The sequence below is a fragment of the Thalia democratica genome, chromosome 6, assembly GCF_965202585.1.
Source record: "Thalia democratica chromosome 6, ktThaDemo2.hap1.1, whole genome shotgun sequence".
Taxonomy (NCBI): domain Eukaryota; kingdom Metazoa; phylum Chordata; class Thaliacea; order Salpida; family Salpidae; genus Thalia; species Thalia democratica.
The window spans coordinates 14,417,665-14,440,304 of NC_139170.1; the positions used below are offsets into that span (position 1 = coordinate 14,417,665).

The following is a 22,640-nucleotide window of genomic DNA, read 5'->3' on the forward strand; positions in this document are numbered from 1 at the left end:
TCCTGACTTTTGTCATTTTTTTTAATTTTTCCTGACTTTTCCTGATTTACTGACTTTTTCTGACCTTGTGGCAACCCTGATTATAGTTTAAAACTAACAGTATTAGTACTGCATACAAACAATATGCAATAAACACAATTGTTAAGTTCTATTTTGTATATAATAACTATAAAAACTAAAACTATAACAATTAAATATAGTTTTAAATTGCTGTTAATATTTCTTCAAAAAGTTTTACTCTTACTTGCTTGATTTCATAATTAAAGACAATAATACATAAAAACATTTTACGGTATCACAAAACACAAGACTTTTATTGAAGCTTATAAAATTGAGCTACTTAAACTTGCAGTTGTTTAAGATTGTTTTTAATTAATAAAAACAACTAACATGTATTTGTTGATTAATGAGATATTTTGCTACTGGATCGGTAGAAACTTGTGATTTGTAAATCAGTTTCCTGAATGGAATAAGTACTAAAAATTACTTTTTTGTTTTTAACTTATTTCAAAAAAGCAACTTAAAAACCTAAGTTACAACTTAAACAAGACCTTAAAATAAAAATTTAACTTTTTTAGACTAAATATCAGTAATATCTCAAATAAAAGCAACTCAGATTTCATAAAATAAACCTTTTATTTGAATTCAGATTTAAGCTTGCAACTTCTTCGTTTGCTAGAGTTTCCAATGCCGGTTTGCGAGTGTATGGTTCAAACCTAAAACAACGTTGTGTAAACTTCTGGGGTAAAAATATACAGTTTAAAAAAGTCATTAGTGAGCAGATTTTCCACGAGTTACAGACAAAAATTTGATAAACTTCTATTTTTTTCATTTAATAGGATCTCGCCTTAAAGAATTTAATAAATTAAAACTACTATCATTAAAAAAAGGTTAGATTCGTTCAAGCTAGATCACTACCTCAAGTATTTGAAACCAATGTGCCGTTCTACAGTATTAACAATACTAACGACGAATTATAACTATTTTTAGGAATTAGTAACCATTTTTTTGTTCAAATAAAAAGATAAATTCAGTACCTTTTTAAATTTAAATGGAACAAAATGTTTTCTATCAACTTATTGACAAAGATTCAAACAATGCATAAACTATTTTTGAATAAATTTTAATAAAAACATTTCCTTAATCTTAGCTTACCGTGAGTAATCAATAAATAAAAATAAAACAATTAAAGTTAATTTTTGGTTGGAACTTAATTCCTGTGAATTACTAATCTGCTCTACTTCATTTTTATTCAATTTGATTTAGTTTTTTAAGTGCAGGGTTGCCACTCTTCAAACCAAAAATGCCAGCCTGAGTGACTAAAAACTAGCCCAAGTTACATCAAACTAGCATGATTTTGACAAAAACAAAAGAACTTACTATCTAGAATAATAAAAAAACTTTTAAATAAAATAATAAATTAGTCTGTAATTTAAGAAAATTAATCCAAATTAGCCTGAAATTTGAAAAAAAATCAAAAAAGTTTGAGTCAACCTGGATTTAAACTAGCCTGAGTTATCCCGAGTATGTTACCCTTAGTAACCTTAAGTAACAAAAAAAATTTAAAAAAATTAATAATAGTCAGATTTCAAAAAAAAATCCTGATTATTTTAAGTAGCCTGAGTGTGGAGCAACCCTGATAATGATGATAACTTTGTGGTTAGTAATGTAATCATTGAATTAACTTTACAAGTAATGTCATGTTAATATGCTATATCAAATAATGTACGTAGTACTTGTAAACTGTACACTATAAAGGTACACGTGTGCTTTGTATAAATTGAATATTGTGCATACACAGAAGGTTCCTATTTTTATTATACTGTTACTCGTATGTAACAAAAATTACATACTAAATCAACCTTTGCATTTAGTCAAAGCTTTTTAATATTGGCTGATCAAGTATATACTAATGCCTCAAAATGGGGAACGGGTCAAAATTTCACAAAGACAAAATTGCACGAAGAAAATTTCGCACGGAAGGTCATTTTTGCACGAGAGTAAAAAAAAAGAACATAAATATTAAAAAATACAGAAAAAAAACATTAAAAAAAAACTAAAAGATAAATTAATAAAAAACAAAAAAAAAAAAAAATTACTGACCGAGGGTAAGGGTTAGGGGTAACAGTGATAGTAAATATAAAAATAAAAAAAATATTAATAAGATTAAAAAAAAAAGAATGAATAAAGAAAAATTAATTAAAAAATATATATTGATAAATAAATAAGTTACCGATCAAGGGTAAGGGGTAGAAGTGATAGTAAAAAAAAATTAAAACTAACAAAAAAAATGTCTCCGTGCAAAATCGTCTGCTCGTGCAAAAGTGTCTTCGTGCAATTTTATCCCCTTGTGCAAAAGTATCTTCGTGCAATTTTGTCCCCTCGTGCAAATTTGATAGCTACCCCTCAAAATGTGTTAAAATCAGCCAATATTAAGGTATTAAATGCACTTTTTTTTCAATCACTGCACATCTTAATTAAGTCTTGATCAAAGCATTGCTTAATACTACACAATAAAAAGGTTAATTAAATTTACTATAACACAAATTGGGGTGAGAAGGGGAGTGGACTTTTTTAGCGACTAGAAAATCTAACAAAGTGAAATACATAGTTGGTTAGAACTGGAATTCTTGATTTCAAAACTGGTTTTGTTTCTTTTCTGCTTCATTTCAAGAACACAATCAAACATGTAAGTTTGAGTGCCTTTTCACAACTTTTGAATTCTAAAATTACTCAAAGTTCTCCACAAATTTTGTATGCACAAAACTACCAAAAAATACTTGATATACTTTTACATAAATATTCTTGTTACCATTTTCTTGTACATCAAAAATAAGATAAGTTGTTTAAAAACACAAAATTATTACTTTTTTTATAAATTTATATAAAAAAAAATGTAAACAGTCTTCAAAATATTGTTTGGAAAAAAGTGTTATCACTAAAGTTCATAATTTCTGAATATTTTTTGAGAAATTTCTCTATAATATGTGCTTTAAACTGAAAAAAAAGTTTTCTTAAAGGCTTTTAAGTTATATGGTCCTCAGATATTCTCTAAAATTACCCTAAAAACAACCCTGAGTTTTTGAAAAAAAAAAAACAATTCCAAAAAAATTCATATATTTTGCATTTCTAAACGACTAATGTTATTTTAAATCGGAACTACATTATTTTAGATAAGAAAGATAAAACCGATAGATGTATTCCACGTACTTTTGAATAGTTTTAGTAAGCAAAAAATTTGATGTAAATTAAGAAAAAATTCGGGTAATTGTGAAACAGAAAATTAAAAAAATTGGCCTATAAATTTACATTACTTCTAAAGTACTTGAAGTAGAAGATAAAAACTTGTTTTAAATGAAAAAAAAAAGTTTTATTTACCAATGTATAACCCATATTTTATTTTCTAGTCACCAAATTAGTCAATTACCAATTGCAAGCGAATTGCGTTGCGTTTATTTACAAATATCTATTATCATTTATTACTTGGCTTTTTTATTATTATTTTTTTGTTGACGTACTTAACTACTTTTGATCTAATTTATTTGTCTAAATAGTATACAAGTCCTAAATGTAATTGGACATATTAAAATCAGCTCTGAATGGCTAAATTTGTTTTTTTAATATTATAATTCTCCGCTCACTACTAAAATAGACGTAGCTTTTACACAAAAAAATGATACAGTTCATAAAAATAAGCATTACACTATGAAACTTTTTTATGGTCAAAGACAGGATAGATGTGTGAAACTTTATAAAATGTAGACATACAAACCTTGGTTTAAAGCATTCGGTCCTTTTCTTCAAAGATTGATTGAAAACAGGCATAGTGTCATTTTCGATGGATGATGTTGTTGTAATATGATTTTTAAACGAACTTGCTAATTTTTGTTCATTTCTTTGTTGCGGTAATTCGACTTTACAAGACTTGAAAATGTTGTCGCAATCTAATCGCTTAAAAAAACTGTCCATTTTGTCTATTGATAAAGCTGCAAATTTAGTAAGAAAATTAAACACAGTATTTAAAACCAAAAGTGTTGTTGCTTTCAAATTCACTTAACTTGCACATTTAACTTGACTATAAAAAAGTGTAGTTGTATTCTACTTTAAAAAATTTAATGTCAGTTAAACATTTTTTAATAAATTTTGTAAACTATTTTAAACTACTAGAAAAGTTATCAAAAGATAAATACAAATTAGTGTCCTAGATTTATATTTACAACTTTAAGACACTGTTAGAATTATTTGTTTTATTAATAAATTTTATAGTAATGCATACGCAGCTTAAAATTTTACAGCTGTTTAGTCAAGTCATAGAAAACTTTATGATTTAATTTCAAGTATTTACTTTCAAAAATTATTTAGAAAAAATTTGAACTAATTTGTACCACAAAACACTCACAATAAAGATAGATGCACTTGATGTCAAGCTTGAAATCAAAAACTATCTTATCACAACAATCACTTTAAAAATACCTTTTGATTGGTGAGCTTTTTTATTGAAGCAAGAAAGTTCGTCTTTCCAAGTTTTCATTTCAGTTTCTTTTTCAGGGTTTGTAGGAAACTCAAATTTGTTTTTTCCAAGACTTTTAGTTGAACCTCCATCTTGGGAAGTTGTACCTTAAAACATTATCATTTGTTATTTTAAGTTTAAATGATACAAAGTCAAAAACCTACTGATGTCCAGGTTCAGCGGAATTGATTCACATTTCTTAACGTTTTCTTCACCGTCATTCTTTTGAACCGAAAGTACTGGGCTTTCTCCACAATCTTTAGCGATTGGTTTACCGCTTGGCAGAGGAGAATACGAACCTAACAAATATTTTTAGGTTAAGGTACTTATCTAAAACAAAACACAAGTTGCGACTTACAAAGAGTATAAACTCGGGTATGTTATACTATGAAGTACACCAAAAGATGACTAAATCAATCAGATTTAGTTAAAGTAAATAAAATTAAGTGTTTTACTTTGCTTCAAGTTAAACTATATATATCTCAACTTCTTGATGTAGTTATAAGTATACAAATTAGATTTTATTTTGCAGATTATTAAAAAGAATTCAACATTTCATTCTCACAGTATAACTTTAAACTATACGAGATATTCAGTTGTTAAATAATTTTGAAAAAAAAACTTTTAACATTAACAATTCAGCCATAAGTTTTTTTTTTGTATACAGGGTGGCCACTGGTTTTTGAGAAATTTCTTTCAGATTTTTGAAAGTACACGTTTTTAAGTCTACTTTTTTTTTTAATAAGTTTAAGGCTAAAAACTGTGTTATTAAGTATAACAACAGTAAAAAGATACTGTAAGAATACTTTAAATGTATTTTTTAATAAAAAAAATCTTTAATGTTGACAAAAAATTTTACTTATACGATAGATTTTCTGTGTATAATCGAAATTTTACTACTTAATATGTAAAAATTGTTTAAAAATCTATGCTTTTTATTAATTTTTGTTCAAAATTTCAGATTTTTTTCAAAATTTATCAAACCCCAAGTTTTTCCTGCTTTCAAGGTTTTGTGTACATTATTAATTTTTGTTTTACTTATTTTATTTACGAAACCTTCTATTTATTTTTTCAAAAACTTTTTGTTAACAAAATTGTTACTAATATGTCATAGTTTATTTTAAGAGTGAAATATTGTATTGTTTTTAATAATCTGTAAAAATAAAAAGTGATGTAAATAAAATATAGATAATTATGGTTTAATACAATTGGTTGTGGTTTAAATTAGATTTTTATCAAAAATTAATTTTCAATTATAGTTATTGAAATGGTTATTATTTTGAAAAAAATGAACACAGCCAGCCATAAAGTTTAACACAAAACTATACCATAGAAACGAACAGTGTTTATTAATCTTTTATGGAATATTATATCAAGATTTTTATAAAGTTTTTATAAAGTTCTTTTTTAATTTTTAACAATTTTTACTAGCATTTAGTCTTCAGAGACTTTTTAACTAGTCTTCAAATTAAATATTTATAGTACTGTAACAAAAAAGTAACAAAAAATCTTAAACGCTCAGTGCATTAACAAACTCGACTTATAGATTACTTTGTAATATACTTTTATTATATGTATAATAATTTTGCGCAAAAATAAATATCTACTCTGAGGCAGGGTTGATGCATCCTTACTCGAAACACGTGCAAACCAGTTTTTGTTTTATACCATTAGATGCAAGCTTTAGACTTAAACTCATTTGTTAGCATGTTCGTTTTATTATAACACATTTAATCTTTCATAAAGGCATACTTGTATAATAATAAAGTACTACTGGATATAACTTACAGAAAGCTCATGCAAACAAGCTTAACATATCAAATTTAACGTGACAAAAGCATAAAAAACAAGTTCTAGATGCTTGATTTCTAAAGCAATTATCATTTTAGTAATTAATTATTTAGTTCTCGCAAAAAATAAGCAAACAAGAAATGGAATTAAGATTTTAATTTTAGAATATGAGTCAAAGGCTTAGCTTAAAAGCATCAAACTATTATTCATAAAAGTAGTTTTCTACTGCTTTCTTGAAAATTCAATTTACAACAATTCGAATTCTAAAAATTTCTTTTTATATAAATATCTTAAAGGACCACATCTCAAAAAATAATTTGAAATTGAAAAAAAAAACTGTACCTGAAAATGTAATTAATACATAAATAAGATTATGATGGTTTGGAAATAAAAGGATAATCAAAGAAAACATCGGTGAAAGTCTATCACAGCAAAAGCCTGGACTTACATGTGCCATGAGACAATCTCAAGTTAACATAAAGTTTTGATCATATTACTTGGATCACCAGACCACAAACTTTGATAGACTGAGACCCGGGTTTTATTATTATTTGAAACTCGTCAGTCAGTTGCAACCGAAAAAAATTGCAGTCTTTAATCAACAAAAGAGATAATTTACGATTGCTCAGAACAGGGTTGCCATTCTTTCGGTCAAAAAATCTTCCCTGAGTGACTAGAAACTTCCCGGAGTAACCTTAAACTTCCCTGAGTTTCCCAGAGTTTTTTGCTAATCCTTAAAACTTTTATTATTTATTAAAAAATTACAATGTTAATTCTGAGAATATTAAAGAACTAGCCGCAACGCTTAAAAATTTGTAAATAAGCACTTTAAAAAAAATAAAATCAACTGTTTTGAACAAAATTTTGAAACTGGATTAAATAAATCTTATTCTAGACCTAGAAAACAAAATTCCCTGAAATTTTTTTAATAATCTTAAAATTTTCCTGGAATTTTTAGAAAAAATCAAAACTGCCCTGAGTTTTCCTGAGTTAAGAAAAGAATCAAAATTCCTTGAGTTTTGCTGAGTCTCCCTGAGTTTCCCTGAGATTTTCTATAACTTGAAAATTCCCTGGGTTTCCCTGAATTCCCTGAATGTGTAGCAACCCTGTGAGAACTATCAAAACTTAAAACTTTGTAATTTGAGTTCTCAGACACCCCTCTCTGCTTGGGTATAAATGTTTAGACTACTTTGCTCATAAATAGAGAAGGTTTAAAAAAATATATAGTGTTAAAAACTATAAAATATATTTAGTTTAATAAATTAAGAAAAAAACTTAAATCTGTTATTTAGTGAAGTAAATTTAAAAAAAAATTTCATCAAAAATAATATAAGTTTATTAAAAAAATAGCTTAAAAAGGGATAACCATTTATTTTACCTGGATTAAACATGAGTCGGTGAGCCAAGGCAGGATTGCTAATTGTGAGCTGTGAGCTTTCACTTTTATTAGGCAATGGTTGTTTCACAAGGCTTCTTTGCAACTTTCGTTGAGACTCTTTAGTATTAGTTTTTAGTAAATAAGCGTCAATTAATTTCATTTTAAGCCAAACAGAACAAATAAAAAGCTTTATATTAGTTTTTAGAAGAATTTTATTGGATAAAATTGCTCCTGAAAACCATATAGCTGATTTGAACTATTTTGTTCTATAATAGAGGCAATATAACCCTATAACTTGATGAAAACTATAAAATTCAATTAAAATATATACAAACTATATCAATCATGACTTTGTTTAAGTATTCTTATTATTTTATATTTTATTTCAGTCTACAACTCTTGATTGCAAAAAAAAAAATTTAGTTGTATAGCTTTTTAAAAATTTAATCTACTATTTTAAAAGTATTATGGACTAAACCTTTTTACTTATACCAATTGAATTCATTTTATAGTTAACTAACAAAACTACTATTTATATTACCTTTTGTACGTGCAAGCAATTAGAAAGCATAAAAAGAATAATTTACAAAAAACATGAAAAACTAAATAAAAAGGTGTTTGTATTTTCTATACTTATGAAGACGTGTGAGTAATAACGTTTACTTGTATTATAGTATATAATATATGAAAAAATATTATATTTGAAGTTTTAATTAGCAAATTAGTGGTAGCCAAAAGCTAGTAAAAAGCTATTAGTTAAAATTGCATGAGAAACTTGATTCCAAGATGTTCTCTAGAAAAATTTATAGTATTTCAAAGTTTATATAAATAAAATATACTACAAAATTAGTTGGAACAAGTTCAAAATTTTTACAAATTTTTTTAAATGAATTTAAGTTTACTGAAGACGAGATTATCTAAAAGTACTAAAATTTTTGATTTGCAAAAACATGTTTGTAAATTTTTTATATAAATAAATTTTTGATTGTCTAATGTTTTTAAAACAAGATTGGCTTATTATACTCGTAAAAATTAAAGTTTTAATTAATTTGTAGAAATGATAAAACTGTAAAATGGGTTCTATATTATTCAAAATAAAGCATACTTAAAGAAGCTAAACAATAATTACAATACAACGTAATAACTCATTTAATCCTAGACACGCAAACATGCAAAGCCGGTCGAGAAATCAAAATGTGTGTTATTTAGAAAAGTTTAAGAAAATAATAATTTTGACTAACGGCACAACTGAATGTTCTTAATTTCTCTTTGAAGAACTTCGATTTTCGCCTTGAGTTTGTCTTCATTTTCTGCGTTGACACGAGCGGCTTTAATTTTGTTTTTCACCGGAGTTACAACTGTCGCGGGAGCCTTCTGAAATTTCAGTTGCTTTTCAGCGTGCAAACCTGCATCCTCCTCTGCAATAGGTTGCAGATTTTTACTGAGCACCGATATGGCGTGCTTGTATTCCTGCTGCAAACTTCGTCGCTTGGTGGCCTTCATTTGCAGCTGGAGGTGAGACAACACGCGGTTTACTGAAGGGTTTTCGGCGGGTGAAGTTTCCGCTTCGATCTGGTTGAGCACTGGCGGAGTTAGCACCTCAATGTTACCATCTTTCGTAGTCTTTTCTGCTGAAATAATTTACTTCCTTTTAGTGTTTTATAACTTTTTTTTACTACATATATTAAACAGAAATTTAAGACATGATTCTTTCAAAAACATTTTTATTTAAACAAACAAGTAAAATCGATTTCAGCTAACACTTATCAACTACTTTTGTCAGCAACTAATTTTAGAACTAAATTTTGAAGTAAATAAACAGTTAGAGGTTTCATCAGAAAAAATTCAATTGACACCAATTAGCATAATAAAGCAAATTTAATTAGAGATAGATTAACAGTTAATAATTACATTATTACAGATTAATTAATTAGTAATTTAACTAAGATAAGCAAACGTATAAATTTAAAAACAAAACAAACAATAAAAATAATAGAACGACAAACAAAAATCATAACAACTTATATAGATTAGATTTGTAAACGTATTGTTGCTTGCATAGATTAGTTTTAAACGTTTGATAAATAAAGATTCTAAAATACATAGATGATAATCATTACGTTCTTTACTTATAGTTGAAAAATTGACACTGTTCAGATGTCTTGAATGTTATTAAATAAAACCTTGTTGTGGAGCTGTGAAAATAAATCAAACTGAAAATTACCTGATTTTTGAACGGGCGGCGACGAGAGCAGCTTCAACTTCCTGCTCACTTTTTTGTTGGCTGGTGAAGATCTTTTATCAACTCTTTTTGATTTCAAAATCGACCTGGGCGGCTTCTGGGAGGCAGCCGGCAGCGGTTTATTTTCAGTCGAGTAAGAACGGTCCTGAAATTACAGGGTTTCGATAATGCACACTAGTTTTGTAAATACTTAACAGAAAAAAGCTAGTCTTACGATTTAATAGAATAATACAGTTCAGGCTTATTATAAACTTGTTGATTTAACTTATAAATTTTAACCCAGAGCAAAACTGCGTCTTTTTTGACGTTTGTATTTTCATTTGTAATTTGCAGTGAAAGAAAAGCTCTTAACACAAAAGCTTGTGCTTAGTTAATCGTTTGGTAATAGGTAAAATAGATTTTCAAGCGGTTTTTATATTCTATTTGGTTGTACACATACTAATTGTGCAAATTGCGTTTTTCTATTTAAATAACGCTGCTGAGAATAAAAACTTAATTAAGATTAAACATGACAGTTATTATATACATGGTGGCAACAAGTTTTATTATGTTCTGAAAGGATCTTACAGAACTTATTTTTTATGTCAAGAGTAAAAAAAACTTTGCTGAAAAAAAGGGATTCGAGTATTAAATATTCATAAAGACATCGGTGTTGTTCATTATTAAATTAGTTTTAAAATTTATTGATAAGTTTAAAAATTCACAAAGTGTAGATTTTGTAGACATCAATATAAAAACGTTAATACTTTTACATGAGTGTGGTGAATTAAAATCTTAAGCTTCTTTTTGTATAACTTTTCTTTAATAACTTGAACAATTTTTATGTAAAAGACGTACTGAATATCTAATTAAAGCATCGGCTACTAAACAAGACACTTTTATATACAAAAAATTACAAAATGAATACTTAGAAAAAAAAGAACAGCGTTAGGATACCTAAAATATGGCTTGGTCAAGTAAGATCTATAACTAAATGTTTTAAATCACGTTTTTAAAACAACTAATATCATACATTCATAAATATTATAATAGTAATCATAAATTAATTCATTATTAATCATAAAAAATAGTAAATTTGTTATATTACATTATTATCTATATCTATATACAGGGCTGCCACTCGTTTTTCCAGAAAATTTTCCAGGTTTCCAAATTTCTTCCAGGTTTTTAGAAGTACACATTTTTTAGTCTACTTTCAGTTTAAAGTTAAGTTTAAGGTAAATATTGTTTTAAATAGTATAAAAACATTGAAAAGATACTGTAAAGCTACTAAAAATATGTTTTTTAATGAAAAATATTTTTGATAATTACAAAATTTCTTCATTTACATGATAGATTTTTCGAGTCAAATTGAAATTTTACTACTGAACATGAGAAAATTGTTAAACTTCCAGGTTTTTTAAGTGATTTTTGTTCAAAATTCCAGGTTTTTCTAGGTTTTTTTTTTATTGCCCAGATTCCATGTTTTTCCAGGTTGTTTTTGCCCAAACTGTCAAATTCCAGTTTTTCCAGGATTCCAATTTAAGTGGCAACCCTGTATATAGATTCGAAAGTATATTAATTGTAACACCTTCAAAAAACGTTAGACCTTTTAAACAAAACAGTTTACCTACAGATTTTGTAACAAGTATAGAAAGATTAATTTATACTGACGAGAACGTAGTGAATGAAGCATTAAGTTTCAAACAATTGTAAAGTATGTTTTATATAACACCTACTGACTAAAATTTTGTTTTCAAATCTGGTTTGTAGTGCTCTACACTATGTGAATAAAATAGAGCGACATATATGCTTTAGGTGCAAAACATATGCAATCTATCGTTCGTTTTTTGTTTCAACCAGTTATATAATGGTTAATTTAAGTTATTTATATACAGTAGAATGCAGCTGGAGTTCACTTTTCAAAAATAGTCTAAAAGTAACAACTCGGAAAACACTAGTTGTTTACACACTATACTAGAATATGTTCAATAACACTTTAAAGTAATCTTTATTTTAGTTTTCAATGTCATTGTTTTTCTTTTTATTTATTTTCGAATGTTAAAATTTTTAGTACAAATTTCTAACCAGATTAGTATTCTAAAATAATGAAAATACTTTAGTATATTTAGTTTAAAATTATAACAATAAATGTTTGTTAAACCCAAACGATAAGCTACTTTTATATGCCTTAAAACGCATCCAGTATTTAGTAAATACAGAAATCACTGTTCATTACGTTTGAAAAGCTACAAAAAAATATTACCTTTTACTTTTATGCATTTGTTTCGATAATTGGGTAATTAGCGTTAACGTATTGATATTCAATCATGAAGTACTAACTGTTGACGACATGTTTATATTATAATTCATTGGGTTGATTTAGTTCATTGAGTAAGTAATCGTGTTTTACAGTTAGTTCTTTATATTTTTTGAACAGCTTTGTATGAACTTAAAATACTAACGTGGGGTTGTATAACTTAATCCTTCTAGCCACGTTAAAGTAAATAAATAATTTAAATTCAATTATATACTACAAAAAACAACTAATCTTCAATTTTTTACGGCTGTTTTAATGCTTTTACGCATATCTTCAGAACAAAACTAAAGTTTATTGGCAATTTTTTTAAAGAGTAAGAAAAATACACATTGTGACGAGTCAAATAAACTTGAATAAATTAAGGTAGCCTTTTCTAAAAATAACTTTTGTACAAGTTAATTTATGTTTTGTTTTGTGTTGTTTGTTCTTATTTTAGTTTTATTTTGTGGCTATTTTTTGTTATTGCTTTATATTTTTTGTTTTGTACAAAGAACAGCGGTAAACAAATTGATAACTAGTATTTTTTTTATATAACACAAATATTAGTTTCTGTGATCCGTTTGTATCAAAAACTTTGAAATTTTTTCATAAAATTAAATTCCAAATACAATAAATTTCATTTAGCTCTAGGTTCAGATTTCTTTAGACCAGGATTTCCCAAAGTGGGCCAAGTGGCCCCCTTAAGGGGCCATGTGGTCATAATTTGAACACTAAATATTTATAAGTTGATGACGAAAACCAAAAAATAAATAAATAAAAAAGTCTTAGGTGTTTTTAATGGTAGTTTTGAAAGTTAGATATTCTGGGGTTGAGGGGGCCATAGCTTTTTTTAAAGGGGGCCTTTTAAAAAAAAGTTTAAATCCTGCTTTCGACCATGTCATTACATTAAAATCAAAACAAAATATTTTAAATTATCACATATTTATCAACCATATCTAGTTTAAATTTGAAACTTATTTACTTAAAAAGTAATAATATAAAAAACTCGGTGAAATTTTAAATAAGTGAAATAAAAAAATTAAAATTAACTTTGTTATAATTTGTATATGCTCGAAATATGATCGAAACATACGCAGGGTTGACACTCGTTTTTTCAAAACTTTTTCCAGGTTTTTCGAATTTCTTTCAGGTTTTTAAAAGTACACATTTTTGGGTATATTTTTTTTTTCAAGATAAATTTAAGGTAAGAAAATGTGTTAAATAGTATAAAAAGATTGAAAAGATACTTGAAAACTACTTAAAATGAAATTTTTAATAAAAAATGTTTGGTGATGACAAAAATTGTTTATATATATGACAAAATTTTTTGAGTCAAACCGAAATTTTACTACTGAACATGTTAAAATTTTTAAAAATTCTAGTTTTTTCCAGGTTTTTTGTTCAAAATTCCAGGTTTTTCCAGGATTTTTTCAAAATTTCTTAAATTCCAGGTTTTGGCAGGTTTTTTTTTTGCTTAAATTGTCAAACTCCAGGTTTTTCCAGGATTCCAGGTAAAGTGGCAACCCTGTATACATAAACAAGTCTAAATTTAAGTCATGATAATAATGGTTTTTTTGTAAAGTTCTATACAAACTCACCATTATAATTTCTTCTTCATCTTCAGCAGCAAACTTCACTCTACTGACCTCTATTCAAATAATAAAAAGTTAATCCTTAAGAAATTCAGCAAGCAATTTATGCTCGATCACTTAAGTATTATTTAAAACATAAAATAATTTATAGTAATATAAAAACAGAAGTTATTATGATGAAGGTAATAACAAAAAAACAAAAGAAAAGTTTGTTAATAAGTTTCTAATAAAAAAAGAAAAAAAGCTGTACATACAACTTTTTTAGTAAAAAAACAATTATCATTATTATATTTAAAATTTCAATAAAAAACAAAAATTATATAGATTAAAGTTGCTTAATAATCAATAATAAACAAAAGACTAAAAGGATATGTAATTTAAAATAATTATTAACTATTTTATTCAATAATTTTTTAAAGTAAAATTAGTTTGTTTTAATATAAATATATATAATATTTTATATTATGCAAAATACTTTTTACATAAGTTACTAATCAACTTTTTTTAATTTATTTTTATATCTATCTCTTAATTTACTCATAAGTTCAAGTTTAGTTTGACAATTTAGGGGTTTAGAACAACAAAAACTTTTTGAATAGTAATTAAAGTTAAAATACCAATCATACTTATAGATAATAATACAATAAAAAAAAAAACTGCATTAAAAATTAAACCCCAAATGTATATTTTTATAAGTCAAGTTTAATAATTGGTCGTAAAATTAGTTTTAAATCATAACTTAAACTAATTGGACTAGCTGTTTTAAATATGTTCCCCAATCTAAAAATGATACTAAATTATATGTTAATCTTCTAAATGGAACTAAAAGTACTTTTAGATGTTTTTATTTTATATTATATAAACAAGACATACAAAATTTATGCAAATGTTTTTTTTAATTCTAAGTTTCCCTGTTTTTAATTTTATTTTGGTAGACTGATATCACAGTATACTGAATTTTAGTAAAGTAGCTTGAACATTTATCTCGTTTAAACTATATTGTTTATTTAAACTTTTCTATAACCAATAATTATTGCTGAAAATATGTAAATTTAACACAATTTTTAGTAAAAATTATTTTAGTTTATACTTCTGCAAAAAAAATACATTTATAAAATAGTTAAATGTTAAAAGCTTACTTGATGGTTTTAATTCTACAACACTTGATTTATTGCTTTTGACTTGTTTCTTTATAAAACTTGTTGGATTTCTTTCATTTGTTTTTTTCAAGCTTTTGTAACTCTGAATATTTTTAAAATAAATTTGTAATAAAACTCTTATGATTTATGTCACATATTTAGGTTAGTTAAAAATACAAATCCACTGTTTAAAAATTACACAAGTTTACACTAAAAATCAAAAGAAAAACACCAAAACTTAAGCTTTAATTGTAAAAACAAATTAAGGCCATATAAGGTTCCATCTTGATTTTTACAAATTGATATCATTTTGTTGAGTTTCGTTCAAATTAACAGAAATTTTTAACCGCTTAAAAAAATTCAAAGTAACTTTTGAGATATAAGTGATCAAGGACGGTGAGAATAATATGTTCCTAATGGAAGGCGCAAATCAAAAACGCGAAAAAATCTATCTTCTTTTTTTTAATTAATCTTCTTTAAATTTTCCCTGAAAATTCATTACTAATATTTCAAACGACTCAGGGCAGAACTTTTTTTAATTTTAAAAGAAAAAAAAATTATAACTACTTTTTTTTTGTTTTTTTAAGTAATTTTTTTATTTTTTTATAATTTTAAAATCCCATCATTGAAAGTCATATAAATTATAAAATATTTTTTATCTTTTAAAAGTTTGAGGTATCTAGCTCTAAAAAAAGAAGGAGTAGATGTATTTTTAGTAGTTTTCAAATTTCCAAGAAAATCGACCTTAAAAAATTTGCGGTCTATATGTTTGTATCGGAAACTTTTTACATAAATTACAATATCTCAAAAATTCAATCAAGTTTTTTAATTCTATAAAAACACTCCCTATATGGGCTTAAAAATATTATATTAAAATTTGTTTTTTTACAGTATTAAATTTCATTATACTCAACTTAACATTTCAGATCATTTTACCTAACTGTAAAAGCCTTTACAGAATTTTAATTAACTACTAAAAAATCATGGCTGTAACTTGTATTTAAACTTAAGTCTAATATGTATTAAAAAAAAATAATAATAAAATTGGCTAACGTTTTGTTTTCCAAGGTTTCCTTTCCACCTTAAAGGCTTTGAGTCTAAAAATATTAAATACGCATTTATACAACACATTTAAAATTATATCTTAATGTACTGAAATGCATAAATTAACTATGAGACACTTAAATTAAGTGTAACCTACTTGTTAAAGAGTTAAATTTTTGGTTTGAACTGAAAGTGTTTGTATTTCTTCTGTCTGAAATAGAGCTAGTGGACCTGCTGTACAGTGATGTGCTTCTTGGTTGGTTTTGTTTTGATTTAATTGTAGCTGTAAAATGTACTGCTTTGTAAAAAAAAATTAATCTAATAAATTGATAAAATAAAACTTTTCCAAATGTAGTTATTTTTTGAATCATTGAGTTGTATTTCTTGAATCAAACTGATAAACCAGTTTTATTTAGTTAGAACAATAACAAATACTTTTTCATACCTATTTTTTCAACCTTAAATATACAATTTTGTATTTGAAAACTGTTATGTAAAACAGAACTTAAATCGTTCATTACCACTTAATACTACAACTAAACTAACTTTTTAAAATTCATAATCGGTATATAAAAATATTTTTTAACTAAACTTAATAGATATCATATAATTTATATATCATTCTACAGTTTCAACAACCACAAATAAATGTTAATTTAATAAAAAACAATTTTTTGATCAAACATGTAACTAAATAATATTAGTTTATTGAAAATTGAAAAAAAAAAACCAACGAAAACCTTGTTTAGTAGACCTGAGAACTCTGCCGGGGCCCTTGTTGAATTTAGTCGGAGTTGAAACTTTCAAGGTTCTTCGGCAACCGGATGGCCTACCATCAGGCAACAACAGCATGTCTGACACTCGGCCATCACTTAACTGTTGCAACATAATAAAATATTACATCCAATAGACTTTAAAACATAGTTGTCACTAGAAACACTAATTAAAAATACATAAACTTAAATATGTGTAAACTTTAAACTTAAATGCAAATAACAATTACTAAATAAAAACTACACTATATTAATTTCGGATTTAAAATTTGACCAACAATATCAAACTTGGTAGTACAAATAACTCACAGAGTTATAAAATTTATAGAATTAAACATTTTTAGAAACATGCTATAAATATTAGTTAGATTACCATCGAAAGTAATTATTTTCGCACTATCATCACTATAATGACTAAATAAACAAAAATTATATCATTATTGTGTTTAATAATTCTAAATAAGTTTCAAAAAAATTACAATTTTATAGCTTATCAAAAATGATAGAAATATATAATCAGGGTCTTATATTGTCATCAGTTGTTGTATGTAAAACTAATAACAAGTACTAAGTAATTTTCATAGACTTTAGTCAAACTTACTTAGTCACTAAATGATTATTTTAACAAACTATATTGTTTTAAATTACCATAATACTCGATATTCGGGGTGTGATAAGGTCTTTCCTGGTAACTCCGTCGCCATTCAGTATGCTGGCAAGCGAAGATGGGTCTGATTTGAACTCGAAGTCTGTTTGATAAAATAATATTCGTAGCACAACTTGGTAGTTTTAATTAGAAAATATCAACCTTGTGTGAACGGTATATAGTAACATATAAGCAATAAAATTTAAGATTAAGATTTTTTAGGCTAATAGTTTTGATTTTAAAAAGTTTTAGTTTTGAAAAACTATAATAAAATTTAACTTTGTAAACCACACTTAGAAATGCTTAAAATCAATTTAGATATTAAACTATCAACTAAAACACAACTTAATAAGATTAATTAAATTGCTTAATATGAATTAATCTAAATGTTACTTGAATGAAAATATTTCGTAATTAAAGAAACAAAAATATAAATTTATGTTCCGTAATTAAGTCACCTGCACAAGTATATAATACAATAAATCCTTCTATAAAAAAGAAAATATCAAGAACGATTAAATTGAGGTTTAATAAACCTACCTTGTGTCGGTTTGACTTTTGGAACTTTGAAATTGAAATCATCGTCTGAAAAGTTTGTAAAAAATTTTAAGCATATAATTTAAAAAAAAAAAGTAGGTTTTTATAACACACATAGTTTGATTTTTTATTCAATTATAAATGTTGAAATGTATAGCCAAATGCGTCAGTCTCACTGTTGAAACAAAACAAAATTTCATAGAAGTATTTTTTTTCTTTTTTATAAAACTATCAAATCAATGATATCATCGGTATGTAACTCAAAGCCAAGCAAAAATGCATATATTACAGTTTTTAGACAAACTTTATAATTTTCACACTAAATAGTAGCTAAAATCTATATTTTAAAAGAATATATGAGACCTATTCTAGTTTATTTTAGAGTAACTTTCAAATAAAAATGTTTTATACTTGTATAATTTTAATTTAGATCATATTTTCGTCTGCTTAAATACGTTTTTTAAAGCATCATGAATTTTATATCAAGTTTTTTATTTCACTCATTTACCTCTTTAAAAGTGTACCTTATAAATGTCCCTTCTGGTATTTTAATATTTTTCGTACTTTTGTAAAATTCAACCAAAACAACAAATTAAGTAATGTAAATAAATAACTTTAAAAAGTTCAATTGCTTGATAAAAACTTTATAACATTGAACTATAATTTTAAAAACATAGTTATATTGTGAACCACAAAACATTTAATTAAGAGATATTATGTAAAACTATTAACAAAGGGGCATAAAACATGTAAAATGATAAAAAATAACAATAATTAAACATTTTAGTTTTTACTAAAACTAAAAAAAAAAACATTGTTATAACAACTTATTATTTAAACTATAATGTAACATACTTCCTAAATATAGATTACTAACTTATTAGTTAGTAATAACTGTTTTTATAAATAACTATTTTTTGCAACAAAGCACCTACTAAAAAGTTATTTCTGTTCTTTAAACTTTAAATCCAAAATGTGAAAGTGTTGTATTTTTTAACGAAAAACCAATAAAACACCTGAAACTTTAGTTTGACTTATAGCAATAGGGGAAACACTGTTGACTTTGACCACTGGAGAATTGTTAGTAATTGTCTGCAATGCTGGTCTGTCCTTTTTTATAGGGGTAGCAACTTTCCGTGAATACACCTAGAAAAAATAAAAATTACGATTTAAATGACTTAAATGTAAAAAGTATTAGATGTTAAAAAAACCTTACCATTATTTATACGTGAATAGTTTTGAAAAAAATACATTTAATTAAGATGTTCAAATTATATATTTTATTTGCACATCTTTATTTAAATAAGCTCTTTAATTTTCAGCAAATAGAGCAATCTTTTTTAGTCAAGACAAATAACTATATAAAAAAAAATCATTAAAAATACAAATGAAATTGTTTGTCTTATGTACTAAACATTTTAAAACAAGTCAATATATAACATTCTCAAAAATAATAATTAAGCTTTTGTATAGCAGAAAAGTAAAATTAAAAGATTTTCATTTTTAACAAAAAAATAAATGTTATCTTCAAGAGTTAAGCTGAGGTTTAAAGTTAAAATAAATAATTATTATTAACTGCACAGTGGCTGAAATAGGGGGTCAAGCAGCAATTGACTACAAAAAAAATATTTTAGTGACTAGAAAAAAAAAACATAGTTTTAAATATAGTCGGATAGAGCTAGGTTTCTAGTTTTCAAAACTTTTTTTTGTTCTTTTTTTTATATAAGTACTTCAGAAGTTATGTATGTTAAAATACAACCAGTTTTTGCTGTCTTTAGTACAAAAGTTACTTATATTTCATTATATTTTTTGTCAAAAAAAGACTTCCAAATAATACTTTAAAAAACCTGAAATACTTAATTATTACTTATATATTTTTTTTATTTATACTTTTGTAAAATAGGGTTTAGCACCTTTCGAAGTATAAGATAAGGTTGATAGAAAGCTAAGGTTATAGAACTAATTTGAAATTTTCTTTTTTTCTTATCATAAAAAGTATTTGAAATAAATTTTACAATAATCTTTAAAAAAAGTTTAGGTTTAAACCAAATACTTTTAATAAGTGGTTAAAACTAATTAATTTTTAGGTTATTGATTTATATGACCTGTAGTACACAGAGGGCCCGCATTAGAAAATTTGAAAAAAAAAAAAAGATTGGAGTTTTTATTTGAAGATTTGTGGCCAGAAAGACAAGATTCTAACGCATTTAGAGTTTTAAAACTAAAATAAAAAATTCTGTCTACAACAAAAGTTATACCACTTAACACGATTTGGATGGTTTTTGCTTTGTTCAAATCTTTAGCCTTTAAAAATTGATTATCGGTGGAAAACTAATTAAATACTACTATAATATTAAAGTATTGTATTGTTTTTTATGGATAAAACAAGGTATTTTAAGGCTTTGTTAAATTAATTAATTAGTAGTTTTAGCAATTTATTGAACAAGCTAAAAGTATATAGTTACAATTAGAACAATTATAATAATCTAATAAAAAACCTTCTTTGGTTTGCAGTTTGAAGGAACCGTTGTAGGAAGTTCTGCCTTCTTTGCAGTAAAGTTCCTTTGGGATTTACCTAAAAACATAAAAATTTATTTAACAAAAAAGTGATGAACAAACTTAATGAAAATTTTACTCCTAACTAGTTGTGTCAGACATTTTAAATTATATAACAACTACACAAAAAGTCTTTTTATAAATGACCCAGACAGTCTTTCTTTTTAAATTTCATTACTTTTAGAATTTAAGCCAGTTTCATAAACAATTTGTTATATATAATGTATAATATTAATTATTTAAATGCAAATATTTCATGTTTTATTCATAAGGTCATTGAAGTCCATGTTTTTTTAAAGTTGATATTATATGTAAAGTTTTTGCTGAGTTAAATAGAATTTTTTAATATTCAAAACTTTAAAGTAATTCTTGAAATGTAAGCCATCAAAGTTAGTGAGTTCTATAGGTTTGTTACAGAATGTGCAAACTAAAAGGCAAAAAAACTATTTCACTGAGAATCTATTCCCTCCTACAAGTTGTGAGCAATATGTTTTTTAATTTCTCCGTCTAATATTTAATAAATAATTAGCATATTGTAGAAACCCATTTTTTTATTTTTTCAAAGTGTTTTATATCAAAAATAAAAACAAAAACACAGTTCTTTTAATTTTTGTTATTAACTTCTTTTGAAACAATTCACAACAATATGTTTCTTACAAATTATCCATAATATGAAATAGAACTTACAATGTATTTTTTATTGTTATTTAAAGTTAATTAAATTTAGTTGTCTTCCTAGTTTCATTCTTCTCTAACTAAGTTATTTATAGTAAATACTAGTAAATAACTCTCTATAAAAATTGAGATAAATAATTTCAAAAACACTATTCTTGGTTAATAAACTACATGTTTCCTATAAGAAGAAAATTTTATTTGATGATGTAACAAGCAAAACTTTTATTAAGTTGATTATCACTACTTTTAACAAAAAAACAAAGTTTTCATTAATTTCTTCAAAAATTGATAGGGACCTCTCCTCTATCCATCATATAATCTTATTTTACTAAGTTAAGTATTTGTTCTTTTATCTTTAACGACTAAAAAAAAATATTTTTACTCAATGTAAAAAGAAAGATAAACATAAAAAATTATTTTAACAAAAGGTCAGATGTTTATTGTACGGTTACAATAATAAATAAAAATCAAAACTAGATAAGTTGACCATTATTATGTTAATCAATAATAATGTACAAAGTTAAGTTCTACAATAACAGTAATAAAATATTTTGTATAGCTTATAGGTCTGCTACTAAATACTTTGTCACTACACACAAAGATGTTTAACAAATTAAAAGACATAAAAAGATAAAATTTACTTAAATGCTTAAAATAAAACTAGCTATGAAAACTTTAAAAAAACATCATGATAATATAACCTGATAAATATCCAGGTTTTAAAAGTTTTGATCCTTCTGGTGGCTTTGTTTTATATCTGTTATAAAATTTTAATTTGCATAAGATATATACAAATTTATAATAAATCACAAAATATATTTTAAAAAATTAGGTTTTTTTAAGAACAACAGTGAAATGTTTTAAAAAATAACTTTTTGGTATCTAGCACAAACAACTGAAGAGAGACTAGTTTCTATTACAGAAAAGAAAAACTTACTTGATGGCCAGTCTATAAAAAGTATCTTATAGTTCAATATCTATTCTTTTACTGATAAGCTTGGTAAAAAAATCTTATATTAAATCTTATAAAAATCCTATAGTTTATATTTAAAGATTTGTTTAAATATAAGGATTTTTATAATTAGATTAAATAAAGACAAAACATGAATAAATAAAACATAATTAATATTAATAAAGCTCACCTGTTCATAGTGTTTGCTTTAAAATCTGTTACTGCACTTACAACTTAACTTTTAAAATTCCTGCAACATTTGTTTTACATTAAAAGATATTATGAAAGATTATTAAAATTATTTCATTAATATATATATAATATATCTATCTACACTTGATAAGTTAAAAAAAATATAAAAATTTAAATCTAGAAATAAAAATAGATACTTTAGGAGTATATTATCTCTTTTAGGATATATTAAAACTTTTTGCAACAAAAAATTACATATTCCAAATCTGAATATTGTGACTTTATATAAAATTCCTAAACCAAAATAAAATGTTTAGCTTTTTGAATACTTTTGA

At 25.0% G+C, this 22,640-nt stretch overlaps 1 protein-coding gene across 1 annotated transcript; it reads right to left on the bottom strand.

The window, feature by feature from the left end:
- Positions 1–619: 619 nt before the first annotated feature.
- LOC145838756 (uncharacterized) lies at positions 620–22,365 on the bottom strand. The gene is made up of 17 exons (XM_082946378.1): positions 22,304–22,365; positions 21,863–21,918; positions 20,429–20,505; positions 18,947–19,076; positions 17,934–17,978; positions 17,396–17,496; positions 16,715–16,850; positions 16,132–16,257; positions 15,984–16,027; positions 14,931–15,033; positions 13,798–13,847; positions 9,904–10,066; positions 8,921–9,310; positions 4,675–4,809; positions 4,474–4,617; positions 3,773–3,986; positions 620–716 (listed from the first exon to the last, which is right to left on the bottom strand). Exons 1-17 carry the CDS (start codon positions 22,309–22,311, stop codon positions 620–622), a joined length of 2,019 nt encoding a protein of 672 aa, XP_082802504.1. The 5' UTR covers positions 22,312–22,365.
- Between the last annotated feature and the right edge of the window lie 275 nt (positions 22,366–22,640).

Bases quoted from the DNA above. Each gene is read 5' to 3' on its own strand.
- LOC145838756 (XM_082946378.1), bottom strand. The intron at 20,506-21,862 runs GTTATATTATCA...TTATGTTTTTAG, and splicing joins AAAACCTGGATATTTATCAG to GTAAATCCCAAAGGAACTTT. The intron at 10,067-13,797 runs GTGAGTTTGTAT...CTGTAATTTCAG, and splicing joins ATGAAGAAGAAATTATAATG to GACCGTTCTTACTCGACTGA.